General features: G+C 37.4%; 2 protein-coding genes across 20 annotated transcripts in view; one reads left to right on the forward strand and one right to left on the reverse strand.

Moving 5' to 3' along the window:
* On the forward strand, positions 1–26328 carry Tfg (trafficking from ER to golgi regulator). 4 transcript variants are annotated; one of them, XM_028760249.1, is made up of 9 exons: positions 1–130; positions 4310–4541; positions 9411–9494; positions 10673–10819; positions 12571–13458; positions 15404–15571; positions 19310–19450; positions 22331–22420; positions 25516–26328. In XM_028760249.1, exons 2-9 carry the CDS (start codon positions 4358–4360, stop codon positions 25896–25898), a joined length of 2085 nt encoding a protein of 694 aa, XP_028616082.1. In that variant the 5' UTR covers positions 1–130; positions 4310–4357; the 3' UTR covers positions 25899–26328. The 4 variants fall into 4 exon arrangements, with proteins under 4 accessions (XP_028616082.1, XP_028616083.1, XP_028616084.1 ...); XM_028760250.1 differs by having other exon boundaries at positions 19310–19438; XM_028760251.1 differs by lacking the exon at positions 12571–13458 and having other exon boundaries at positions 6–130.
* Abi3bp (ABI family member 3 binding protein) overlaps positions 26329–27897 on the reverse strand; it is a 204500-nt gene continuing 202931 nt past the window's right edge. For all 16 annotated transcript variants that reach the window (XM_028760248.1, XM_028760247.1, XM_028760246.1 and 13 more), the window contains one exon: positions 26329–27767. In XM_028760248.1, the coding sequence (XP_028616081.1) occupies positions 27652–27767 (116 nt within the window). In that variant the 3' untranslated portion in view covers positions 26329–27651. The remainder of the gene's footprint in view (positions 27768–27897) is intronic.

Genomic DNA, 27897 nt, shown 5'->3' on the forward strand with positions numbered 1-27897 from the left:
GCGCAGCCTGCAGCTCGGCGAGGCTCGGCGGACGGCGGCCGAGCGGACGGAGTCGGAAGCCTCCCTGTGATAAAGGACCCCGTGGCCTCGCGGCGGCCCGGTCAGCTGAGGCGGCGACCTCGGCAAGCGGGTACGGTGCCGGAGTGCCGCGCGCCGCCCCTCTCTGAGGAGATCGGGGGGAACCCGAGAGGCCCGGAGGGCTTCTGGAACCTCCCAGCGCCGGGCGGGAGGGTGGGGCCGGGGACCGTGGGAAGGGGCTGTGAGTGAGGGCGCGGGGCGAGAGCAGGCCATCGACTCGGCGGCCCTGCGTGGGGGAAGGGCGGCCGAGAGGGGGAGGGGAGGCACCGGCCTAGTCTGGCGGGCGTTTGACCCCGCTGGTACCCCATTCCTATTCCCTCCGGCCCCATAGAGTAGAGGGAGCCTGGGGGGCGGACGTACCTCTTACGCGAGGTAAAGAAAAGGATTGAGGAACCCTGGGGCGTTTGCTTGGCGCCTCACCCTCCAGAGCTGCTTGGAAGGTAGAGAGGGAGTGAATCATTGAAGGCAGAGAAAGAGGCCTTGAGGAGGCCCGAAGCGTTTGCCTGATCCCCCGGGAGTGGATCGTGGACCCGGAGTTAAGAAGTAGATTGAGGTCACAAAAAGGAACCTCATTCGGTCGTTCGTACACTCTAGTGCTTAGTGTCCTCCTGAGGCCCTACCCGGTTTTACTGATTACAGTTCCCAGCTCTTGTAAGTCGGTGTCTCTAGGCACCGTAGCAAGAATTGTAGATAACTTAATCTCAAAGATTATACAAATTTAGCTGTTAACTCTCCCTTCGAATGTGAAGAAAGTGCACCGTGGAGAAGAACTTGAGCTCAAATTGCTGCCAGTGTAAATGGTTACCATTCTTGCCATATACGCTGCATGTCATACAGATTTTGAGACCACTTAGTTTTAGGATGATCAAGGCTCTTAAAAAAGACAGAAAGAAAATGGAAAAGGAAAAGGAGCCAGTTGGTGATGTACACTCAGGAGTCAGAGGCAGGTGGATTTCTTAGTTCGAGGCCAGCCTGGTCTAGAGTGAATTGCAGGACAGCCAAGGCTACCCAGAGAAACCCCGTCTTGGGGAGGTGGGGGACAAGAAAAGAAAGAAGAAAGAAAGAAACTGCTTAGAGGGTGCGTACTTTAGAAGGTTCTGAAAGAGACCTACTCTCAGGTTAAGCAACAGGTGCCTGAGCTTGACTGTAGGATTTACCTCCTAGTGTATGGGACAAGCTTTATGTCCTTAGACACATCAGTTTATCCCCGTTACCATTTAATTCTAGGTTGAGTCACTTCTGGACTTAGGAAGTAGTAGGACAGCAACAAGATAAATCAGAAAATGCATAGTGATCTCACCAGCAGTTCTAGGAACTATGTCATGTTAGTTTCTACCCTGTTAGAGAAAGGCAGGATCAGAGTTGACAACTATGTGGATGAGGTTTTCTCTTGGGACAGGAAATAACTGTGGTGCCAGACATCACTACGCAAATGGACAACTTTTAGCTAAGATTACAGGGAGGAAACTAGAAGTGAATCTGGGCCACCCATGGCAGATGTTAGGATATATAATGTTAGCTTTTAGGTCAGTTGAAGCTGAGTGCCTCCATCCCATCAGAGGGCGAATTACCAAGTACATTTATTTGTACTGGAACTTTGTCTTACTTGGGAGTGTATCTTGATATGAGATGTCCCTTTTGGCCAGGTAAAGAAGGCACTATGAGATGGGTCAGGAACTGACAGTGTTCCAGTTTTCTAAGCACTGGTCCTTAATCTATATTGCTGGCTTATATGGCCTATAGGTAGAAGGCAGTAAATGCAGATTTATTGTAAGATCTTCATTCCTGTCAGGCTATCAATGAAAGCATGAGATATATACCATCTTTCTAAACTATTGTGATTGAGAGCCTGGGATATAGTAGATGTTATGTAAATATTTTCTAAAGTTAGAGAACAAATTGGGCCAACAATCAAAGAGTTGGTTTTATAGAGGTGTCAGGTCATCACAGTCTTTATGAGAAGTCCATTGTGAGAGTGATCAAACAAACTAAAAAACCAACTATGCTTCTTACATTAAGATAACTATGGCATCCAGACTGTGGAACAAAGTTGACTTTGTTCTGCTTTGACCTTGTAGTAGTCTGTTTAGGTTTCATTTCATTAAAGAGTTACTGATAAAAGTATAATTTTCCCCGAGTATGGTGAAGGGCTGTCTTCATTTGAGGGCTAGTTATATGCAAAGACTAGAGCATTTGTGTGAGGAATATTTGGAGATTTATATTTAATAATCATGACATAAGCTAGGATTCATTGAAAACTATCCAAGTTGAATAGTTTGGTGATTTGGTGAAGGATTTTCCACATTTAAGGGGCAGGGGCGATTATGGAGGTTCAGTAAGTTTTAGAGAAGGAAACAGAAAGCTGGCAGTAGTGAAAGTTCAAGATTGAAACCAAATTGGCCTGTAGGAGGTTTAGGACAGCTTAAATGGCCCTCATTGGTCATTTACTTGGAACAGGTAAAAAGAGTTGATGGTAGGAACATTCTGTGTTGTTAGATAAACATGGTCAGGAATTACTTGGCCCTGCAGAAAACAAATATTAACCCATTATTTGATCCTAAGTATGCACTTTTACAGTAGTAATTTGAATTACTAAAGTCCTTAGAGTTCAGAATTTAAGATTATAAATACATAGGACAATCATATTGAATAACCTGAAATGAATAAGAGGAAAATAAAACTCAAGATGGGAAAATTCTTAGCAAACTAGTATCAAATAACTACTTCTATCATTTAAAAAAATTTTTTTTAGTGCAATACTAGGTATTTATCGAACCCAAAGCCTTATGCATGCTAAGCAAGCACTGTACCACTGGTCAATGTCCTTTTTTAGAATCTGGTAGCCTGGACTGATCTTGAACTTGTTTTGTAGCTGAGGCTGGCCTGATCTCCTGATCTTGCCCATCCAATACTTAGTTCTCTTCTTTTTAAAATAAAGACTGCATGGCTGGGGAGATGGCTCAGCTATTAGCAGCCCCAGTATTACTTTTGAAGAGGACCTGAGTTCAGTTTTCATATCAGAGGTCTCACAACTGCCCATTGCTCCAGCTCCTGGTGATGCAACTCCTTGGCCTCCTGGCACACCTGCACACAGAAATAAAATAAATCTTAAAAAAATAAAGAAGAGAGTGCAGTCTAATCATACACACCCATTTTGATTGGAGGTAAATGTGTGTTGACCAGTTAATGGAGTTGTGTTGCTTGATCATGGATAGTTATTTGAAAGCCCAGGAGTTTCCAAAATAGAAAATTAGAAAAAGTACTCTTGAGATCTTATTTAGGAAAAAAATAGTAGAAAAATTTCATGTTCATACATGCCTCCTCTCCCAGGTTAACTTTAGAGTTACAAGTTAACAATTTTGTAGCCATTGTTCATTTGAATAACTTTGTACAAGGCCTCTTCTACAATCTAGAAAGATAACAAACAAAACTGGAACTTCCTATAGTGGAGAGGACAGTTAAAAAAAATCACATAGTGTTTAGGGCTTTGAAGAAAAATAAAGCAGGGCAAGAAGACAGTGATGAGGAAAACCTCTAGAAGATAATTAGCACTCTGGTCCCAGTGAGGGGTGTGAAAGACTTCAGGGCAAAGGACATAGTAAACACAAAACCTTCAGTTGGGAGGTGATCTTAAACTGGTGTAGTAGATGTGAGGAAGGCAAAGAAGTAGAAAATGCCAGAGGTTAGGTCATTTTTACATGTTTCTATGGGAACTCATTGGAAGGTTCTAAGCATTAGATTTTATTTAAGAACAAACTCTGGTTTGTTGAAGATTCAGTGAAAGTGGATGGAGGTAAATAAGGAGATCATTTGAGACATTTTGTAATAAATCGGACAAAGTGGTGAATTGGATTAAATTGATGGTACTGAAGATACCAAGTTGGATGGACTACCAAAATACTTTCAAGATGGTGGTAACAACCAGTTTTGCTGCCACTCTAGATGTAAGGTGTGAGAAAAGGGAAGCAGCAAGGCCTTCGTGAAGAAAGAGTTGCCACTAACAGATGTGAAAACCTTAGGAGAGGCAACTTCGGGGTAGAAGTCAGGAATTTATTTTTAGACAGATGGTATTGGTATTGTCAGTTAAGTAGTTGAGTATATAAAGAATATAATACATAATAATAGAAATTACGTTAGTAGTAAAATGCTTCCAGACTATTTATGTGTCAATGAGAGGCACTTTTTTAAGGAGCACAATTTCTTAACATTCTAATAGTTCGGCTTTTATCAGTTTTTTTCCCCTAGAGTTGTATATAGAGAGAGCATCCTGGAGTCCACAATGAACGGACAGTTGGACCTAAGTGGGAAACTGATTATCAAAGCTCAACTTGGGGAAGATATCCGACGAATTCCCATTCATAATGAAGACATTACTTATGATGAATTAGTGCTAATGATGCAGCGAGTATTCAGAGGAAAACTTCTGAGTAATGATGAAGTTACAATAAAGTATAAGGATGAAGGTAAGACTTTTTAAGGTCTTAAGTACTGTACTTGTTCTTTCACCCATTTTTCCCCCCAATGGACTAATACTCCATTCCCCCAACCATTTTATTTTAATTACTATTTGTATAGTTCATACAATTCCTTTGTATGTTAAAAATGTAATTTAGTAGTAGAAGGGAGTGTCTGACATTTTCGCATGTATGTTCAGAAAGGGATTCTCATACTACTTATATTGGATGGAAAAAGGATTTCTTTACGATTTGTGGTAGTTTGAATATGCTTGGCTCAGGGAGTGGCACTATAACGAGATGTGGCCTTGTTGGAATAGGTGTGTCACTGTGGGCGTGGGCTTAAGACCCACACCCCAGCTGTCTGGAAGTCAGCTCCTCCTGCACCATGCCTGCTTAGATGCTGCCATGTTCCTGCCTTGATGATAATGGAATGAACCTCTGAACCTGTAACCCAGCCCTAATTAAATGCTGGCCTTATAAGAATTGCCTTGGTTGTGGTGTCTGTTCACAGCAGTAAAACCCTAAGACACCAACCAAATACAGGAAAGCTGGCTTAAACAAAGGCAGATGTCTCCCTGTATCTTTTTATTCTTTTTCTCCTCTTCCTTTGGCAGGTTCTATGTAGTCCCAGACTGACATGGAACTTGAGGTTAACTACACCTGGCCCAGATGTCTTTCTTTATTGCAGGAGTTATTGGTATTCATTATGCTGATATGCATTGTCAATTTATTATATTCAGTGCTCTGGGGCTCATTTGACCACAACTATTTTTTACAGAGATATATTTTGCTTAACAAACATTTCATCAAACATAGTAGAATTATAGTTGCATTTCCTAATTTTATTACTAACAACTGCTTTTCTCTGAGGACTGGCTTTAAATCATGATGGTTGTTATTATTATGGAAAGCTTACATTCTCAGTGGTTCAACGTGCAAGAAAATCAAGAAATGTTATCAAGCATCCTGTGGCTTACCCTGAGCATTAACATCTAGCATTCAGATGAATACTTTGAAGAGATTTTACTTGGCTAGGGTTTGAAATGTTGGTTATCTGTACATATAGCATTGGTCAGAGCCTGGTCATGTGGCTTTACTGAGCTGCAGGTGGAAATTGTTCATCCCTTGGCACCTATTTTGGACAACTTACAACTGGTGATCAGCTAAGTTGATCATCTACCAATGTGTGTAAATTCTCCTTTTCTGTTGACATATGATCTGAAATTAGCCAAACTAATTTTTGAGAGTCACTACTCATACTCTTCCTACTTCTTGAGCAACCTCATCTGTTTATAAATACATAGTTTTAACTCTGTACTGTTCAGATGTATTCCTTAGTTAAGTCAATTTCTTCTTATGCTTTAGTCCTTTTTTACTGTTCAGACTTCATCCCCTTCCCAGTCTGCCTCCCAACCGCTCTCCATCCCATACTTCGCCTTCACCCCACCTTCCAGGTCACCTGTCTCCTAGAGGATGTCCCACTCCCACCCCCACCCCTACCCCTCCAGGCCTCCCCACTCCCTGGGGCCTCAAGTCTCTGGAGGGTTAGGTGCATCACTGAGTCCACACCAGGCAGTCCTCTGCTGTATATGTGTCTGGGGTCTTATTCCAGGTAGTGTATGCTGCCTGGTTGGTAGCTCAGAGTCTGAGAGATCTCAGGGTTCTGGGTTAGTTGAGACTGCTGATCTTCCTATGGGGCTGCCCTCCTCCTCAGCTTCTTCCAGCCTTTCCCCAATTCCGCCACTGGGGTCCCTGGCTTCTGTCTGTCAGTTGGGTACTAGTATCTGCATCTGACTCTATCAGCTGCTAACGGTTGGGCCTGTCAGGGTAGCCATGGTAGGCTCTTGTCTGTCACAAGCACAGCACAGCATCAGTAACAGTGTCAGGACCCTGGACCACCCCTTGAGCTGGATCCCAATTTGACCCTGTCACTGGACCTCCTTTCTCTCCTGCTCTTCTCCATTTTTGTCCTTGCAGTTCCTCAGAGAGGAACTGGGTCAGAGCTTTTGACTGTGGGATGGCAACCCCATCCCTTCACTTGATCTCCTGTCCCTCACTGGAGGTAGAATCTACAAGTATCCCCACCCCTACTGTAGAACACTTCATCCAAGGTCTCTCCCTTTGAGTCCTGAGAGTCTCTCACCTCTCAGATACATTCTAGAGGGTCTCCCCTCCACCCCCACCTCCTACTTTCAGAGGTTGCCTGTTTCCATTCTTTCTACTGGCCCTCAGGGTTTCAGTCCTGTTCTCCCATCCTCTACTCCTGCCCCTAATACCTAATCATGCTCCTTTTTTTTCCTCCTCTTTCTCACTCAGGTGCCCACCCTCTCTCCCCCTCCTGTGATTGCTTTCTTCTCCTTCCCAAGTGGGATTGAAGCAGCCTCACTTGAGTCCTTCAGGTTGTTTACCTTCTTGAATCCTGTGGGTTGTGTCCTGGGCATTCTGTACTTTTTTGGCTAATATCCACTTATTAGTGAGTACATACCGTGCATGTCCTTTTGGGTCTGAGTCACCTCACTCAGGCTGATATTTTCTAGTTTCATCCATTTACCTGTAAAACTCATGATTGTATCTCTTTATATTTCTTTCCTCCATCCATCCATCCATCTATCCACTCCTATCTATCCATCCATCATCCTCCCACTCACCTACCTTCCTTCCTTCCTTCCTTTCCTTCCCTCTGTCATCCATCCATCCACTCACACTTCTTTCTATCCATCCATCATCCTCCTAGTCACCCACCTACCTTTCTTTCTTCTTTCCTTTCTTTCCTCTATCCATCCATCTGTCCATCCATCCATCCATCCATCCATCTTTACTGGGCTGGGGACCAGATCTTCTAGGCAGGCACTTTACCACTGAACCACAACTCAAAATTTTAAAAATAATTTTAACTCGAGACACACTATTCTTGCTTCACACTTAGCACATCTCAAAACTGACCTTATAACTGGCATTCTCTTGTCTCCCTTTCATGTAGGGGAAGTGTCAGCAAACTGTGAAGGGTCAGAAAATAATTACTGTAGCTTTGCATCTCACAGAAGATCTCTATCATACTACTGTCATTTTTGACGACTTTAAAATGTAAAAGACATAGTTCATTATTCTGCAAAACCAAGAGAGATTCTGTTGGGTGTGGTTTGTGGCTCCTACTTTAAGGTATCTTCCTTATTGAAATCTGTCCTCCATATATAGTTACCACATTGTATTTTCTTCCTTTCTTCCTCTCTCCTTCCCTGTTTTTCCTTCCCTCTCTCCTTTTTTTGTGGTATTTTTTAAAAAATTGTCTAATTTGTTCAGGTTGTTGTTTCATAGTCTGTTGGCAACTATACAAGATGGCAACTTAGTTAATGTTCCAACAGTGATACTCATTCTGTGTTTTAGTTAAAAGGTTTCCATTGCTGTGAAGAGACACCATGACCACAGCAACTCTTAAAAAGGAAAACATTTAATTGGGGCTTGCTTACAGTTCAGAGGTTTAGTCCATTATCACCACGGTAGGACTATGCACATGGTGGCATACAGGCAGACATGGTCCTGTAGAAGGAGCTGAAAGTTCTACATCTTGATCTGCAGGCAGCAGGAGGAGAATGTTCTATACTGGGCATAGCTTGATCATATGAGACCTCAAAGCTTGCCCACATGGTGACACACTTCTTTCACTAAGGCCACACCTAATAGTGCCACTCCCTATGGACCAAGCATTCAAACATGGTGGGGATGGGCATATCTGTTCAAACTATCACATTTTGTTACTGTTATGGGATTCAAGAAAAGAAAAAAGACTAAGACTGATTACAAAACGTTTCACTATTTTTGCATCAGTATGTTACTTTCTTTAAAATGTGTTTATGAGCAGAATCCCTGAGAATTGAGCATTATTAAGCATATACATATGTATACGTGTATGGGTCTACTTATAAAATTCTAAAAACAGTTACAAAGTACCTAGTTATGCCTGGCTTTTGACATGTTTATTTGTTTAAAATAACATGTCTTAACAAGCTTTAAAATTGGTTTATTCTCACCCAGTTTTGTGAGACATAGTTAGCTGCCTCTTGTGACTGGTTCCCCCTAACCCCATATCACCCCATATCATTCCTTAGCTTTGTGCATGTGTTTGAAACATTCAGTTGATACTTTAATTACAATATTTTTATTCTTAGGATTCTAAGGGATCTCAGTCTTCAGCATGCATTATTTTTATATATATTTACATAAGAACATGTATTAACTGGAAAAAATTTAGGGTTTCATTTTCAGCATGGTCAGTGATCTAAAGTGGTTTACTATAACCACTTATAGCAGTCCTATAAACCCTTTTGCAGCTCTATGTTACTAATTTATGTAACTCTCCCTCAATTTGTGTTAGTGTATTTTATTAAAAATAAGGATTTGAACTATGGGAATCCTTGTTTTCATGCTTGATACATTTATTTAAACGTTATACAATGGAAAGATTTTTCAGTCTAATATAGTAATTTGTGATATTATTACAGCTCTTAGGACTAAAAGTTAATGTGTATGATACATTTTCAATACAGGGTTTCTCTGTGCAACCCTAGCTATCCTCATCTCTGTAGACCAGGCTATCTTCAACTCAGAGAATCACTTGCCTCTGCCTCTGCCCTCCTGCTAGGATTAAAGCCGTGTACTAAGACTATGCCCTGCTTAACTTTGACTACATTTTCTCATGAATATATGATAAATATTTATAAGAATAGTAGATAAAGTTGATTTAGTATTTCTAAAAAAAATCTTTGCTGATACTTGATTCTTATGGGAGATTCTAATTCTGCTCTGTAATTTACATTTTTTGTATAACTTAGTTTATTATTGATGGGAATCTGAATTTATTTTTCTTTTGAATTTCAGATGGAGATCTTATAACAATTTTTGATAGTTCTGACCTTTCCTTTGCAATTCAGTGTAGTAGAATACTGAAACTGACATTATTTGGTGAGTGGCAAACTTTAAAATAAATTTTATTTTTTTAGATCCAAATGCTTATTAGATACGAATTTTTTATAATAAATTGTTTTTATTTGCCTTAGCTTTTTCTTTTTAATGGCTCAGAGTTACATAATACTTTAAAGTATTTGCATTCAGGTGAGACTTTGGATTACTTGAAATTTTATGTATTAGTAGAAGTTTAATTCAGGCAGAATTAAAGATTTTGTTTTTGAGATGAGATGTAACTTAGGAATCTCTAGTAAGAGTACTATAGTATTAATTTTTAATGCCAGAATTTTGACTTTGTTAGGTTATTAATGTTTGGGAAGATTAATATGTTAAGTTCTATAATTGTATTGTTACCCCAAATAGTAATGCCTTATATGTCAGATTTAGAACAGGGTTCAAACTACCTCTGAGGTCTCTAAGAACTTATAATTATCCTCCTCTATATTATGTTTTCATTTATTTATTTATTTATTTATTTATTTATTTATTTTATTAGAGGTTAGCATATAAGTCTGCTACTTTGGGTATTATTTTTTGGGGAGTAAAAAGCTGGCAGTGATGGGTCTTGGATATAGTTCCAGGCTAGCCAGGGCTTCACTTGAGACCCTATCTCTTGGGAGCGGGATAAAAAAGGAAGTAGGAAATTTGGCATCCGCTGTGTATCTTGTTTGATTTTTTTTTTTTAACTTTTTAAAGGTATGTATTTTAATGCTTTTAAATTCCAACATTGTAAAAATACTATTAGAGCATAGGGAGATGGTAGCCCAGTTGGTAAGGTTGCTGCAGTACATACAGCCTGAGTTCTGATCCGTAAACACTCATGGGAAAAGCTGGGCATGGGAACATGTCTAACTCCAGCTCTGAAGTAGAAAGAAATGGGCAGATCCAGGGCCTTGCTGACCAGCTGATCCAGCCATCTGGTGCAGAGTGGGTTCAGTAAGAGTCCTAAGTAAGGTTAAAAGCCATAAAAGAAAACACTCAGCATCAACCTTTGGCCGCCGTGGGAGCAGTCACTAGCACACATACTCCACACACATAAACAAGTTAAAATATGTGGATGAAAGTAAAACTACTTTTGATTCTGCTGTTTATTTTTACTTAATGTGTGTTATTTAATGTCAGATTTATTCTAGTCTCATCTCCTAAGTTTAAACAAATTAATCCTTCTGTTTTAGTTAATGGCCAGCCAAGACCCCTTGAATCAAGTCAGGTGAAATATCTTCGTCGAGAACTGATAGAACTTCGAAATAAAGTGAATCGCTTATTGGACAGCTTAGAGCCACCTGGAGAACCAGGACCTTCCACCAGTATTCCTGAAAACGGTAAACTGAGTTTATTTTATTTTATCCTAATGAATTCTTTTATCATTTTTGTGGAGAGAGAGGATTGTTTATTTTATAGGAATAAGATGGCATTCTTAATATCTTTATTATCCTTGCTTCTGCTTTTGTACATGTCAGCATTCCCACAACTGTTTGTCAAAATTACTGTAAACCTGCATTAAAATGCTTGGATTGAATCACAGACCTGTGGGAGGACAGGGCCTGGAATCCCATATTTAAAGTACTCTCTAGGACTGGGGAAGTAACCCAGTGGTAGAGTGCTTGCCTGACATATGCAGTACTCTGTATTCAGTCCCCAGTACTGAATGATAATAAATAAACGTGCAGGTGAGTGCATAAGGAGTACTTTTGTGATGATTCCTTTAGTTTGTCTCAGCCCATACAGTAGGCCAGTTTTCAAACACTTTTGATTCATGAATTGTTATTAGTGCGATAATTAATGAATCTTAGGAATTGATTTTCTATAGTAAAAACTAAGTTTCAAATGCAAAATATTTTTAGATTGGTACTTTAAAATAGCATATTAAAGTTTATTTTAAACACAATTTTTAATATGCATAAGAAAACTTTTTTGCATTTACTGGTGACACGTACTATTTATAAATAGTAAAGATAATGTAAGGTTTATTGACATATTGGAAGCTGATAGAGTTTAGGTACCAAAATGTATATTAAAATATGGACTGAAATTAAAAGCATATTTCATAGGTTAAAAGTATATGTGAAATTAAAAGCATATTTCATAGGTTGAAAGTATATGTTTGTGTGTGTGTGTATATGTGTTTAAAAACCAACTATTCAACTTTTGTTTAATATAAACTATTTCATGTAAAAATGATTTTATAAATGGCTGCTCGTAATTTTCAAACGTTTAAAACTATACAAGTTTTAAATGTTTAAAATACAAACTGGCAACTTTTTAAAGAATGAAGCTAGCTACATGTAAGGACCATGAGAATTTCTGTGGAAAAATGTCATGTGTAACTTCTTGAAAGCCTTAGACTCAGATATTATATTTTTTGCTCCTGCACAATTTTGAAAGTTGGCATTTCTTTATTTTTTTCTTCCTCCCCATTTCCTTCATTCCTCTGTGCTTGTTTGTGTCCTCAGTCTCTTTCTTTGTGTATCAGACTCAGGGTGTTTATGTGCTACTGAATTGTAGACACCTTACTTTTAAAAACATAGTTAGGTTTTAATTTATTTCATGTCTTTTCTCTTTACCATTTGGAATTAACATTGATGGTAAATGCTAAATAGATATTTGCTGATGAATTAGTAATTTTAGTCTTACCTCTATTTCAGATTATGGTAAAACTTACTGAGATACTTTATGATCTTAGATACTTTTAAGATGAAGACTTATTTATATGTTACAGATTACAGCAGTTTGTTTATTCTGAATTTTGCCCTTGTTTGTTTTTGTGTACACTTGCATATGGGTGGCTGTACATACAAGTGTAGCATGTGTGAGCATGTGCATTTAGAGGTCGGAAGACACCCTTCATTCTTCATGTGCCTTCCACCTATTGCTTTATGACAGGGTCTCTAAATGGCCTGGAACTTCTCCAAGTAGGCTAGTTTAGCTTTGTTTCTGCCTCCCATCTTGCTATTGCTGGAACTACAGGATGGTATTACCTAGCCAGCTTTTTATGTGAATTCTGGAGGTTAAAAACTCAGGTCCTGGGGCACGTTCATTATTTTATTCCTTTCTGCCCTTTGACGCTGCCGAGGAAGCATCGCTGAAGGCTCTCATCACCCTGCCGACACGTCTAAGTCAGAGTCTCCCAAGGAGCCGGGACAGCTGCGGAAGCTCTTCATCGGAGGCCTGAGCTGCGAAACCACCGATGAGAGTCTGAGGAGCCATTTTGAGCAATGGGGAACACTAACCGACTGTGTGGTAATGAAAGATCCAAACACCAAGAGATCCAGGGGCTTTGGGTTTGTCACCTACGCCACTGTGGAGGAAGTGGATGCTGCCATGAATGCAAGACCACACAAGGTGGATGGAAGAGTCGTGGAACCTAAGAGAGCTGTGTCAAAAGAAGATTCTCAGAGACCTGGTGCCCACTTAACTGTGAAAAAGATCTTTGTTGGTGGTATTAAAGAAGACACTGAAGAACATCACCTACGAGATTATTTTGAGCAGTATGGGAAAATCGAAGTTATAGCAGTTATGACTGACAGAGACAGTGGGAAAAAGAGAGGCTTTGCTTTCGTCACCTTTGATGACCATGACTCTGTAGATAAGATTGTTATTCAGAAATACCATACTGTGAATGGCCACAACTGTGAAGTAAGAAAGGCTCTGTCAAAGCAAGAGATGGCTAGTGCTTCATCCAGCCCAAAAGGTCCAAGTGGTTCCGGAAACTTTGGTGGTGGTCGTGGAGGCAGTTTTGGTGGCAGCCATGATGGTGGTGAATATGGTGGCAGTGGGGATGGCTATAATGGATTTGGCAATGACGGAAGCAGTTTTGGAGGTGGTCGAAGCTACAATGATTTTGGCAATTACAACAATCAGTCTTCAAATTTTGGACCGATGAAGGGAGGAAACTTTGGCAGCAGGAGCTCTGGCCCTTATGGTGGCGGAGGCCAGTGCTTTACTAAACCACGAAACCAAGGTGGCTATGGCGGTTCCAGCAGCAGCAGTAGCTATGGCAGTGGCAGGAGATTCTAATTACAGCCAAGAAATAAAGCTTAGCAGGAGAGGCGAGCCAGAGAAGTGACAGGGAAGCTACAGGTTACAACAGATTTGTGAACTCAGCCAAGCACAGTGGTAGCAGGGCCTAGCTGCTACAAAGAAGACATGTTTTAGACAATACTTATGTGTGGGAGCAAAAACTAAAGGATTTTATTTGTGACTAATTGTATAACAGGTTATTTTAGTTTTTGTTCTGTGGAAAGTGTAAAGCATTCCAACAAAAGGTTTTACTGTAGACCTTTTCGTCTATGCTGTTGATTGCTTAAATGTAATAGTCTGGTCATGACACTGAATAAATGTATCTTTTTTTTTTTAAAGAAAAAAAAAATTCAGATCCTCTTGAATACAAAGCAAGTCATGACCGTGATGTCTTTTCAAGCAATAAAACAAGTGACTAAGACATAAGGACGTAGTACAAATGCATCTTATCAAAGTAGACCTAACACTAATAAATCCAAGTTCACTTTTAAGAATGACTTTAAGTCAGGATCATACCTGTTTATACTTTATCACCTTGTATATTATTTTGAAGCAAATTCCAAATACATTTTTTCTACAAGTTTTTAATAACAAGTAGTACATATTTAAGATAAGAGCAGAGTTATGTTATTTTACATAGGAATTTTGGCTGTCTTGGTTTGTTAATAGAGGTCTAGACAAAACATAAGAGTTGAGATCCTAAAGTTAGTTAAGATTTATATTGTTTTACAAAATAAAACACTCGTTATTATAACTGCTTCTTGGGCATCTTACATGACTGTGTAGGTCATTGGGGTATGGGCTGGATAAATAGCTCAGTTGATAAAGTCCTTGCTATAGGGTCTGTGTTTAGTTCCTAGAACCCATGTGAAAAATGCCTGGTGTGGTGGTATGTGTTTGTAATCCCAGCACTGTAGAGATGGAAGTACGCAGTGACCTGGGGCTATCAGTGGTCAGCCAGTGATAGACCATATAGCTTGCTTGGTGAGCTCCAGGCCTTTGAGAGACCCTCTCAGTAAGCATATTGGACAGCTTTTGAGAAGTGTCACTGGAGATTGTCTTCTGATCTCTATATGCACACAGGTGAACACACACAGACATATACACACTGAATGAGTTAGGGTTAGTGCTGTGATGAAACACCATGACCAAAAGCAACTGAGGAGGAAAAGAGTTATGAAAAGATTTCCATATCCTGAATCATAGTCCACTGATAGAATCCAAGGCAGGAACTCAAACTAGGCAAGAATGTGGAAGCAAGAGCTGATGTAAATGGTTTGGGGGACTGCTGCTCACTAGTTTACTGCTTATGGCTTGCCCAGGACCAGCAGCCTAGGGGTGGACTCACCCACACAAACTACTAATAAAGAAAATGCCTTAGAGGCTGGCCTACAGCCTGATCTGTAGGGAGGCAGTTTCTCAATTGAGGTTTCTCTCTCAGATGACTGTAGCTTGTGTCAAGTTAACACAAAAACTAGCCAGCTCAGGGCTCCATAAAAGTAACATGTAAAATGATTGTGTTTGTTAAGGAAATTTTTAGTAATAATAATAAATAATAATAATAATAATGTTTTACTTTCTCGTACTTGAGATAGTCTTGCTATCTATCTTGTTCTAGCTGGCCTAGAACTCTTGATCCTCTTGTTGTAGCCTCTTGATTGCTGGGATTATTGACACTCAGTTTAATCCAGTAATTCTAAAAGGGGCAGTGGTAAGAGACAATAATTCTTTTGGAAAAACTGTTCTCTTTTACTCATTTTCCCTGAAGCATATACAGTCTATATTCACAAAGTCCTGACAGTATTTATATACATGTATATTTTCTTATCTTTTTTTATGTCCTTTTGGGTATAGATAAAATAAACCTGTTTACTCCTTTATTGTAGATACTGTGGACGGTAGAGAAGAAAAGCCTGCTGCTTCTGATTCTTCTGGGAAACAGTCTACTCAGGTTATGGCAGCAAGTATGTCAGCTTTTGATCCTCTGAAAAACCAAGATGAAATCAACAAAAATGTCATGTCAGCATTTGGATTAACAGATGACCAGGTTTCAGGTAAGTCAGTTCCTTTTTCCCTTTCATCTTTTATCTCTCCCCTCCTCCCTTTTTTTTTTTTTTTTTGGTTTTTGGAGACAGGGTTTCTCTGTGTAGCCCTGGCTGTCCTGGAACTCACGCTGTAGACCAGGCTGTCCTCGAACTCAGAGATCCACCTGCCTCTGCCTCCCAAGTGCTGGGATTAAAGGCTTTTTGCACCACCACCGCCCAGCTATCTCTCCCTTTTTTGAATATGGTGAAATATTATGTCTTAAGGGTTTAGCCAATTATTTTTTTTACATACTTAAGTTTCTATAAAACAGGAAAATTCATGATTTTAGAACCCCCAAGGAAATTTGTTTGGCCTTTAGCACACTTTTCTACCTTAAAAGAACCACTGTTTTCTTCAGATAAATTTTATTAAAAGAAATATTTTCAGATTTTTTTTAGGCAGAACTTTTTATCAAAAAATAAAAAAAAGTTCAGATTTTTTTTTGTAAATTGCATTGTGATACATCTTGCTATTTCTTCTAATCTTAGGAAATTGAAAATTAAACAGATTTCTGATTAATTGCTTTTATATGAATACATTTTTAGCTATAAAGCAGTACTTTAAATTTTTTAAATTTTTTATCTCTTATTTTTTGCTTATCATTTTGTCACCATTGTACCTGTTTTTCTTGGTGGGGACAGGGGAGACCCTAATCACACACATGTTGTTGCAGAGTGCTTCATGTTTTTATTGGCTGCTTTCCAGAATTACAATATCTGCTTTATTTTCTCGTTTCTACCTGTCTTGCAGGTTTTCATTGTAAAGTAAGCATTTTCATTAGTGTATCGTGCTGATTTGTAATTTTTAATGTTTTGTTTTTTTCTAAGAGCTTTGTTATTGCCCTTCCAACAGGTTCTTAGTCTTTATGGACTTAAATTACTTAAATTACCAGGGGAGAGTAGTTGGTATCTCTGGGTTGTTTGTTTGTTTTTTTGGTTTTTTTTTTGTTTTGTTTTGATTTTGTTTTTATTTTCAGCAGTAGATGCTGCCTCCTCCTCCTCTGTCTCCTCTTTCCTCCTTCCTTCCTTTTTTTTTTTTTTTTTCTGAGACCCCTTGGATTTATTCCCATTCCATAAACAGATAAATAGCTAAGAATTTGGGCAGGGTTTATAATTATTTTTGTCCAAGTAATTAGGCCTTCAATGACAGGGAGTTTCATCCTCCATTTTCAGCTCCTTGTCTAACCATGAAATTGCTAATATGATGGTTTTCTACTATTGGAGCTACAAACAAGTCTTGAAATTCTTAGTTCACTATATTTCTACAGGGGTAAACTCCCTTTTGGTTTCTCTGAGATTTGATTTACTAGTAGTTATTTTAGATAATTATTTTCTTCTACTTTGTTCAAGTTTTTGCTACTTGGGGAAGGGTTTACCTGCACCATTTACTTTGCAAATTTTAGCAATTTAAAATAGAGAAATTATTTGGTTTATTTATTTTGATTTTCTTGGAAACTTGTGTGGGATTATTTACTGAAGAGAATTGTTAGATTTTGAGAAGACATTTGAATATATTACCTTTTCATGTAGATATGTATACTTAGTTGTCATCTCATAGATGACAACCAGAGTATTTTTTTTTAATTTTTCAGATGTGATATGATTAAGCAAGGAAATAGCTACCACAGTAATGTAGAAGTGAAGAGAATGAAGTTTTAGAAAAACAGAAAAAACAACAGTAATAAGCTACATATAAGAGAGAAAAGAAGAGCCAAGCACTGAGTATTTTTAGGATTAATAGTACAGTATCTTCTCTAGGGGAAGTGTGTGTGTGTGTGTACAATAAAGTTGTAAACCAGTCAGCTGTATCTAACCTGGTGATCAGCATTCCTGTTACCATAAGCTAGCATAGATTATTCATTAGACCTTGACTATTAGTGGACAAGCCATATGCCTAAAGTGATGGTATGTCAGCTTTGTCTTGCAGTGACAAAATGCTTGAGAAAACTTAAGGTAGTGGTCTCAACCTGTGGGTTTTGGCCCTTTTAGAGGTTGCATATCAGAGATCTTGCATATCAGATATTTACATTATGATTCCTAACTAGCAAAATTACAGTTATGAAGTAGCAATGAAATAATTTTATGGCTGAGGGTCACCACAGCATGAGGAACTTTATTTAAGGATCATAGCATTAGAAAGGTTGAGAATCACTGACTTAAGGGAAAGGGATGTATATTGGGTCATGGTCTCAGAAATCTCAGTTCATGATCCATTGGCTCCATTAGTTTGGGCCTGAAACGAAGCAAACACATAAAGTGCTGAGCGTGTATAAGAGAAAGCTGTTTACTCTGTAGTGATCAGAAAGCAAATGAACAAGGAAGTGAACGAGGCTACTGACAAGATGCGTTCTTAAAGTGCATGCTCTCCAGAACCCCCTCCTCTTTTTTTCCTTTCACCTTCTGGTAGCCCACCAACTGTCAGTTCATCGGTGGGATAACCCAGTTATGATGTTCAAGCATTTGTTTCAAACATGTCTCAAACGTTCATCAGCTTTAGTACTGGGGCTTTGGTGACATTTTAGATTTAAACCATGATAAGTTCTGAGGACATGCCGCTGGAATAGCTAGAGACGAGTTTCAAGGAAAGCCTGCTAGTAATAGTGGTTAAATCAAGCTTTCTAAGTGGTAATTGCCTTTAGAAGACTTTACTGTAAGCTTTGTTTAACTCATAACCCTTCCAAGTAACTTTGATGTCAGAATTGGTGTGCCTTTTACATAATTGAAGAGGCTATGGCCCAGAAAGAGATTCAGTAGCGTGCCCAAAGTCAGCAGCCACTATTAGCTCTGGCAATACAACCTAAGTAATTTAGCTCCAAAACTCTTCATGTCATCCTTTTGTGTTTCTAAAGTAACTTGAAACAGTAAGTCATGTATTATCTTCAGAATCCGTTTTTTGTCACAGTATTAGAAGTATACAGAAAGTCTAGATTCTTTGTACTTGCTTCTGTGTTTTTCTTATCCTGACAGTTTGATTTGACTACAGGTGTTAACTAGAGTCCTAGGCCTATCAGAAAAGAACAAGAGTATGGTCAAAGTTTTCATAGTCTTAAGGAAAATGGAGCCTGTGTAGACATTTATACAAAGTAGAAATCACTGTGGCTTATTTAGAAAGTAAGCCGTAGATAAATTCACTAGGGAATAAAGTATTTATAAGTTAGAGGTTTATTAGAATTATAACTAGGTTTTAAAGAAGGCCATGTAAGTATGTGACTGTTGCAGATAGTCATAGAGAGAGTGCATTAATTATGATAAGTGAAGTAGAAGCCAAAACATGATTAGATATCCTAAGAAATCCTGAAGTGAATCATTTTAACTAAAAGAAGAACATGTGAGAAGACTAGTGAGAAATGTTTGGATCTCTGAACATAACCAGGGAGATTAAATTGAGTTTACAGACAGTAGAGACCTGCTTAAGAAAGCAGCACAGTTTTTGGTTGACTGTAGATAGGAGTTTTGATTTTGACATGGGGAGGTTAGGACTCAGGAATTTAGCATTTTACACATTGTAGGGAAGGATTTCCAATTTTGACTTTGGATCCTAAAGACGAGCAAATGTTAAAATATGGAGCACATAAACTTAGTGTGTTGTCAGTGACATGGTTGTTTCATGGTGATTTTATTTTTATTGTCATAACCTAAACTTTAAATTGTGCTTGTTAAGGAAAGACCTTGGACAGAGTAATTAACTGACTTTTTGTAACCATCCAGGACCACCCAGTGCTCCTACAGAAGACCGTTCCGGAACTCCTGACAGCATTGCTTCTTCCTCCTCAGCAGCACACCCAGCAGCAGTTCAGCCACAGCAGCCTCCCTATACAGGAGCTCAGACACAAGCAGGTCAGATTGAAGGTAAAATAGTGTTCAGAGCCATGTGTGGGAAGGGACATGTGCAGAAGTATTTATTGAGGCATCATTGGTAATGGCAGTCCATTTACATAGATACTCTTACTGTCTACACAGATGTAAAATAGTCTTATTTACTGACATGGTGTTTAGTATCATGGAACCAAATAATATACTGGATATGTTTCTGATTATTGAAAAGAAGAAAAGGGGGGATGAAAAATGTTTTAAGTTAATACAAACACAAAATGAAAGATTGAGGAAAAATTACTTTATAACCTTCCTTCCAAACACATTTTCTGTCACTAAAAACATTTTATATAGAGATGATGAAGCATACTTTTAGGTAAATAATGTAGATTTGGGTCAGTACATTTGAAGCTATTTTTTTTCCTCTTCAAATTATGTGTCCTTGGTAAGTAATTTAGTCTCCAAGTTTTGATATTTTTTCCCTGATTAAAAAAATGTGAAAATTGAACTGAATCAGTAGTTTTAAAAAAATGCCTCATTAATCCTGAGTGAAATTAAAAGCTCAGTATTTAAAAGGGTTAGTATGCTTGAAGGATCTCAGATCAGCAAATGAGGAGCCTCATTGAAACACACAAACTACATCAGAGGGCAACCCTTGACATAGCTTTTTTTTTTCCTGTTAACTGATCATACATGTTAGGACCTTTAAAACAGTGAACATCAAATGGTGCTCTACCAGCTTGTACCAAAGTGTTGGCGATAATCATAATCATAGTAATTAAGTCCATAGTAATTAAGCAGCATTTACATGAAAACAAAACCAGACTACAGCTGTAGGCTAAAATGAGCTGTGACTAGACTCTTCTTGTCCTGTGGTGATACTTTCCGTGCTTGCTCACTGAATTAGTATGAGTCACTGGGGACTAGCAGGTGGTGTCTTATGTTAGGGTATGTGTTCTTATGTTAAGTCGTTTCTCCACCAACTTTAGTCAGTCTTATTCTGCATCAAAAATACAAGAGCTAGAGCTAAAACAAACTAGAACTGATGCGGATACTGGTTCAAATGGGAGACCGAAGCAGAATAGAGTTTGTAACAGAGATTGTAACAGCCATGTCAGGTGAACAAAAAGCCATTGTAGCGCTGATGTAGGTTATTATTTAGAAGGAGAATTGTACAAAATAAGGTCAGTGGCAGGAATGAGATAGAGTGTCTGCTTAGCAAAATGTCACTTGTCTTCTGAGGGCTTTTTTTAATTGCCAAATTATCAAATCTGTTAAGAATAGTTTATATAGTGAAAATGGTTTCCACCTGTGGTCTTTAGCAACCATATGCTCCTTTGCAGCAGCTTCACATTAGTGCTACTGATGCATTGGCTTTGGGTGGTATTAATTATACATGCCTTGCTACAGATGTTTCTTAACTTACATTTATGAATATTTAGCCAAGTATGTCTATATAAATATGTAAGCATTGATTTAGAAAGAGGTTGGTGGGTCTTGCTATTATTATTATTAATTATCATTATCATCATTATATTTTGTATATTAGAAATGTGACAGTGATTTGAAACATTTTAAACGCCATACATTATGTCCCAGTTCAGACTAGTTCAGTGCCTCAGTTGTGTTGGATGTAAAGATAGAGCTGAAGATAGTAATGTAGGGTAAGCTATTTTAGTGAATACTTCTTGATATATAATATATACATTGTAGACACTGCCAATTATTTATATCAGCTTCTGATTATATTTTGAGCAGAGTGATCAACAATGTATGACTTAATTGTTTAACAGAAATCTCTTACAAAATTAGTAATTATGTAATTAATTTTATTTGAAATAAAATTTAAGAATTTCAAGTTATTGATTGAATACCATAAATACCATATTTTCCCCCAAAGTATGTTCAAGTATCTTCTTCGGTTGGAAGGCCTCAGACTCAAGAATAGCTCAGTGGTCAGGCATATACCTAGCTTATGTGAGGTCTTAGGTTTAATTTTGAAAACTGAAAAAAACTAGAGGCACGCCAGTCTCTGTATGTATGTATGATTTCAACTCAGTCTGTTCCAACTAGCCAGGGCTTCATACTGAGTCTCAAAAATAGGTAAATAATAATATAAAAACTGTCTCGAGAAATGTGCTATTCGATAACTTTGGCCTTGTGTAAACAGCATAGAGCAGTCGTTCTCAACTTTCCTAATGCTGTGACCTTTAATACAGTTCCTTGTGTTGTGGTGACCCAAACCATAACATTCTTATTGTTTCTACTTTATAACTATAAATTTCACTGTATGAATTATAATGTAAATATCTGTGTTTTCTGATTGTCTTTTGGGGGTTACAACCCACAGCTTGAAAACCACTGTCATAGAGCATGTTTACATAAGCTAAGGTGGCTGCAACATTACTAGGTTATTATACAGTGAGTGACCAGGTTGAAAGTCGTTAAATAAAATAAAAAAGACAATGTTACTCTAAAGTCAGTGCCTCTCTTCCTCTGTATAATTTGATAGTTGCTAAAAATTAAATAACTTGTAATGAGAAAAGTGCTATGAATCATCAGAGAGGTATTGCTAATGTATGAGGACACGTGTTTGTCCCTTTTCTCTGATTACTTACCTGATGGCATATAGCGTGGACAATGTACTTTATAGAATTCATAAACTGGTAGCCACGAGAGTTACATCCTTAAAAATATTTGCTGCTAGCTAACATATTTGGCAGTTTATCTGTAGTAGAGCAAGTAATCACCTTTAAGTTATTCATTCTTCTCTTCATAGACATTTAAATAATAACAAAAATTATAATTACTATTCAATGTGCTTACATATTAAATTGGGAGGGAATATAAAGGTATCCTAAAAGTATTTCTCTGCCAAGTTAAACTTTTCTCTTTTGTCTGTATTTTCTTTTGTAGGTCAGATGTACCAACAGTACCAGCAGCAGGCTGGCTACAGTGCACAGCAGCCTCAGGCCCCTCCTCAGCAGTATGGTATTCAGTATTCAGGTGAGGAGGTGTTGAAAGAGAGTTAATTTCAAGTTCTTCCTCTTAAGTACTTGGTTTATAATATTTACACTGTCATAAGTGTTAAGTACTTATTAGGGCAAGCAATACTTACTTATATATAAAAGTGATATGTTTTATCAAATCAGCGTTTTCTCTTTTTAGTGAGCAAATACACCATAATTATAGAGATGATTCTGCAGTAATCTATAGTATAAAAAATGTTTAACTACATTTTACAGTAACAATCTAACCTCTTAGATGACTTCAAATTGAGAAAAAAAATTGTAAGATTTTCTTTTATCTGTATCACTCATAATTCTAGAGTACTCTTAGTATTTGTAGGTATATTGACAATTTCCCCACACATGTAGAAGCAAACTTAATAAAAACTATAAGTTGTTTTATTTAAGCCTGTTGAAAATATGCTAGAATACCAAAAATACAACATACAAATTAAATTACAGTTGAATTCAGGCAACTAAGAGTATTTAGGTGTTTTAACTGTGCTGAGGTGAAGTGGCTTAGTTGTTGTCTGATCCAGGGGATTTCAACACATAGCAAGTCTGCATCACCTGGGCTTTTTGTAGCTGGTCCCATTCCCATACATGGAGTATTTTGTTTTAGTTTTGCCATCTATATTATCTACATTATGAAGATTATCTATATTTAATATGATAAATTTCTTTTGTTTAGCTGTGGTTATAATTTAGGTACTTTTACTAGTTACATCAGTGTCTCTCTACCATGTATAGTCAAAGTTTAAAATAACTTCTATAAATTGGATCTTAGCAAAATTCTATTTTGGGGAGTTTTGTGTTACTAACTAGAGTATAAGAGTATAGATCAGCAGATTACAGATACATAGCCATAGATGGATAGCTATAGACTGTAGCAGATACAGCTACAGTGTAAGTCTGCTATTGCCTGGTTTTGTAAAGGCAGCTTTATTATACACTTGCACCCTACATGTTTCTCAGTTGTCCTTGTTGCTGTTGCACTTTTTGGCACTATATTGACAGAGTAGAGTGAGTAGTTGGAACGGTGAGAGAAGCAGTGTGGCCCACAACACCTAAAATATTTACTATCTGACCCTTTAAAAGAGGCTGAACTTTTCATCTTTTATTGGTCCAGACAGTTGCTGATTGCTGACAGAGACTACAAAATTTTGTCAGTACTTAAGTTTGGTATATTTTTATACATACAGTAATTTTTTGGGGATTGTTTTTGCTGTAGAGTGATTTTATGTTATAGTTGTTAGATCTAATTGTAAAAAAAACAAATGGAGTGAATTTAAAGGGAGTGTTATCCTTTTAAGTAAAAAAAAAAGTATATGGTACAAATTATATAACATATAGAAACAATAGGCTGTGGGATCTGAAGAGATAAGTGTCATTGTCTAATCTAGGAAATGCTCTCAACTCTCATAGATTCTTCCCCTGGGCCCTATCCCTATTGACTGGTTCATTATGATTAATGGCCCAGTAGACTGCTACTGAAATGGTATTGTTACCACTTACTGCTGTTTCCTTTCCTGAGCAGTAATTAAGACTCTAGTTGCTTCCCAGATCAATTTTAAAAAGTTTAGATTTCAGTTGTAGGATGATATAAGGTATTCCCCTTTATATTGAAAACTTTTTTACAGTAAAAATTTATACTTGAAAGTTTTTGTCGGGGCTGACGAGTTGACTCAGAAGTTGAAAGCACTTACTGTCTTCAGAGTAACTGAGGTCAGATTTTAGCATCAGTGGTGATGGCAGCTCACAGCCATCAGACATGTCCATGCCCTCCCTCTTCTGGCTTCCATGGGTAGGTACATACATACACACAATTTTAAGTTTAGCATACAAGAGAGGACAAATTACGTGACATCCAGGATCTTATAAATTTATTTTAATTCAGTATTCAGGTACTACCATGTGTAAATTGCTTTAGCAAGCTGATACCTAAGCTTTCTCTGGGAAGTTTTAGTCAGGGTTTTCACTGAGTAATATTTAGTGCTTTTCAAATTGCCTCTGTATTTCTGATCCTGCTAGTTCTGTTTCCTTGACTTCAAGAGCTATGGAAATAGAGAACTAGTTACTCTGCATGGAGACTTGCTAGTGGTGCTGGTTGGTAGTGATATTGACCAATCTCTGATACTTTTGGTTTGCCAGTTTTCCCTCTGACCTTTTCCAGTTTTGTTCATAAAGGTTTCTTTCATAAGTAAATTTTGAGCCCAGGTTCAAGGTGAGTTCAGAATATACTCAAATTCATTCAATCCTTTTTTTTTTCTTCTAAATGCAGGGTTGTACATATTTTATTAATTGTCTTATGTATCTGGTATTTAATGCTGACAGGATTCCAGTCAATGGAGAGGTTTCATTGCAAGTAGCTGCAGGTGTGTTTCCTAGTAGAGATAAAAGTTTTCAGTGAAGCGGATTTTATTTTTAATTCTATTCTAGTAAATTATGAATATAGATGTTGATTGTGGGCGATATGATATGTTTTTTTGTTTATTATGCCATACTAAGTCAAAATTTGAGTTTTTAAGGCAAACGTATCAGGTACCAAATATAAAGGATTTAAGAACTATAAACATGGTAGTCATTATTCCTAGATATTATAGTAAATAAACTTTAAAACACTTAATTTATATGAAAAGAGTGTTTGTAGCACTGTTTCACTTATAAAGCACTTGTCTGAAATGTGATTTCATGTGGTACTGTTAAGTAGGACTTCCCTTTAAACCAAATTAATGACTACTTTGCTTTTATGATTTTCATCTTCCTAGAAAGTATAATCATTTCACCTATTTGAGCATTCATTCTAGAAATTTTGTTGAAATGGGAATTAGCTCAAGGGTTATTAGTTTCAAGGCAGTTGTAATGAGAAGAAATGTTTATGGTGATTTGAATTTTAGGTTATAGAATTTAAAAATTATCTAGAAAAATTTTGTAACTCCTTGGTTTTGAGATGTTTTCTGCTGAACTCACTACATAATTATGAATATGTCTATTAATTTTTTAATCATTTTTGGTCCATAGCAGTAAGACTAAACTCTGGAAAACTTTCACCAAAAATCCCAAAACATTTGTTATTTATTTTGCTTTTTCCAGCTAGTTATAGCCAGCAGACTGGACCCCAACAACCTCAGCAGTTCCAGGGATATGGCCAGCAACCAACTTCCCAGGCACCGGCTCCTGCCTTTTCTGGCCAGCCACAACAACTGCCTGCTCAACCACCACAGCAGTACCAGGCGAGCACTTACCCTCCACAGACTTATACTGCCCAAACATCTCAACCTGCTAACTATACTGTTCCCCCTGGTTCTCAGCCTGGAATGGCTCCAAGCCAACCTGGTGCTTACCAACCAAGACCAGGTTTTACACCATCTCCTGCAAGTACCATGACCCCTCCTTCCAGTGGGGCTAACCCTTATGCTCGTAACCGTCCTCCTTTTGGTCAGGGCTATACCCAGCCTGGACCTGGTTATCGATAAGGAGGTTAAGCTACACTAATGATGGCTAGTTGCCTCCCAAAAGACTATACAATACTATTTTGTTTCAATTTGTATTGTATTGAAGTTTAAAAATTTAAAAAGCAGAGCATTTTTTTATGATATCATTGTTCCTGTTAATTGAAAATATAATTTACTGGAATACAAACACAAAAAGACCAAAATGAATATTGTTTCCTTCCCTGCTTAAAATTGTAGCCGCTTCCTAATTATTTTGGAACACTACTCTTACATGTGTGTAAAATGATTGGCTTTCTAGTTTCCCAGAGTATAAGCTAGGCTAAGGTATAGCTATCACACTTGGCTATTTACTATTAACATGATGTACTAAAAATAGAGCCCTTTGAGAAGATGACTAGACATTATGTATAAAATGTAACATTGATAGGCTAATAAAGGTGATTGAATCCAATTGTGGTCTTGTAGCTTAATTATTAAGACATAAGGAAAATAGTCATTTTACAGAATTAATGAAATGGATTTCCATTCATATAACAAGTTTGGTTGACTTAGAGTATAAACACAGTAGGGTTTCAATAGCTTTAGTTTTTTGATTTTCCTTATGTATTTATCCAGGTGTATTTACATATTGGCAAACTATTCAGAACATTTTTAAAAACCTACATCTTTTTATTGCAGTGTCTATACTTGCTTGAAAATACAAGATGTAGCATTGATAAAACTGAAGCATGTTGAAAGATACATACAGAGAGAAGTCTTTTTGGGGCAAGCAGTAATTTTCTTGGTTCCCTCCCATGCATAAAAGAAAACAATGGTTTTTTTTTTCCCCATGAAATGAGTCAGTTTTGTTACAGCTTAAGTAAAGTGTCACAAAAAACATTCTGTGATACATTCATTCATGGCCTAAACATATAAATATATAATATATCCTATAAAACAATAGCATCTCACCATGCATTATCTTTTCATGCTGACTTCACATTCAGTCTGTACATACAGCTTGAATAGAACCATAGAGCCATTTAAAAAACTGCTTAAAAAGAAGAGCTTGAGAAAGTATTTGTAGACATAATAGTATGGGTACAGAAAAAAAGGACATTTATCATTTGACACGTATCAGATTGTCAGTTGTTTCTGGCTCAAATAAAATTGTACAGATTCAGGCTTTTTGCAATAATTTGCTGGTAACTTATGGAAATAATAATATGAATATATAACTATTTAAACTTAACATCTGTTCATCAGATTCTAAAAATGGAAGTTTACATTAACGTAAGTATTTGAACTTTCTGTCACATGTATATGCTGAAGATTATTTGATCCAATAAGTTAAACCAAGAAGAGATTTATGGAATTAATTCACCAACAACACGTACACATCAATAAAGTAAATACTTTTTATAAAGATTATTAAAGATTTTTGACAATTTTGTTATAAAAGTATCTGAAAACATTACAACAGTGTGATAAATAATATACAAATGATCTCTTAGAATATGAATAGGGAGCCAGCTTCCCTGAATGTTATTCTATTCATGTTAATATCCTGCTTTTAAAATGACTGTGTAAAACCTGATAAATAGCCTCAGTCATCTTTCCTAATAATAAACATCTAGTACTGCTGTCAGTTAGATTGCAAACTTACACATAGTAAACAAAAATAGCTTTGAATCGGTGTGACAAATACCATTATTTCCAATTTTTTTGTTGTTGTTGTTATTGTTTCTTTTTGCGATAATGAACCAGAAGTACTTTGGAAGTAATTTTGTTGCATCTACCATTTTCCAGGTATTGTGGTCCCACATTCATACCACTGAACATAATTGATTTGGGTATGACCACCTATTTCTCCAAACTGGACAGGTTCCTGACGAACAGCTCTGAAATAGCCTAAGAGGAAAAATAGTTCAGTTTAATAGAGCTTTCATATTTTTACCCTCATTATTCACAGATGTGAGGCTGTTCAGTGCCTAAAGATTATTTTGAGTGAAGTAAAGTAATTTAGAAAACCAATAACTAT

The sequence above is a fragment of the Grammomys surdaster genome, unplaced genomic scaffold (assembly GCF_004785775.1).
Source record: "Grammomys surdaster isolate TR1022 unplaced genomic scaffold, NIH_TR_1.0 126398, whole genome shotgun sequence".
Taxonomy (NCBI): Eukaryota; Metazoa; Chordata; class Mammalia; order Rodentia; family Muridae; genus Grammomys; species Grammomys surdaster.

Excerpts from the sequence above, each read along its gene's own strand:
- Tfg (XM_028760249.1), top strand. The coding sequence starts at position 4,358 with ATGAACGGACAGTTGGACCTAAGTGGGAAACTGATTATCAAAGCTCAA. Across the intron at positions 13,459-15,403 it reads TACTAAACCACGAAACCAAG|ATACTGTGGACGGTAGAGAA; the intron begins GTGGCTATGGCG and ends CCTTTATTGTAG. Across the intron at positions 15,572-19,309 it reads AACAGATGACCAGGTTTCAG|GACCACCCAGTGCTCCTACA; the intron begins GTAAGTCAGTTC and ends GTAACCATCCAG.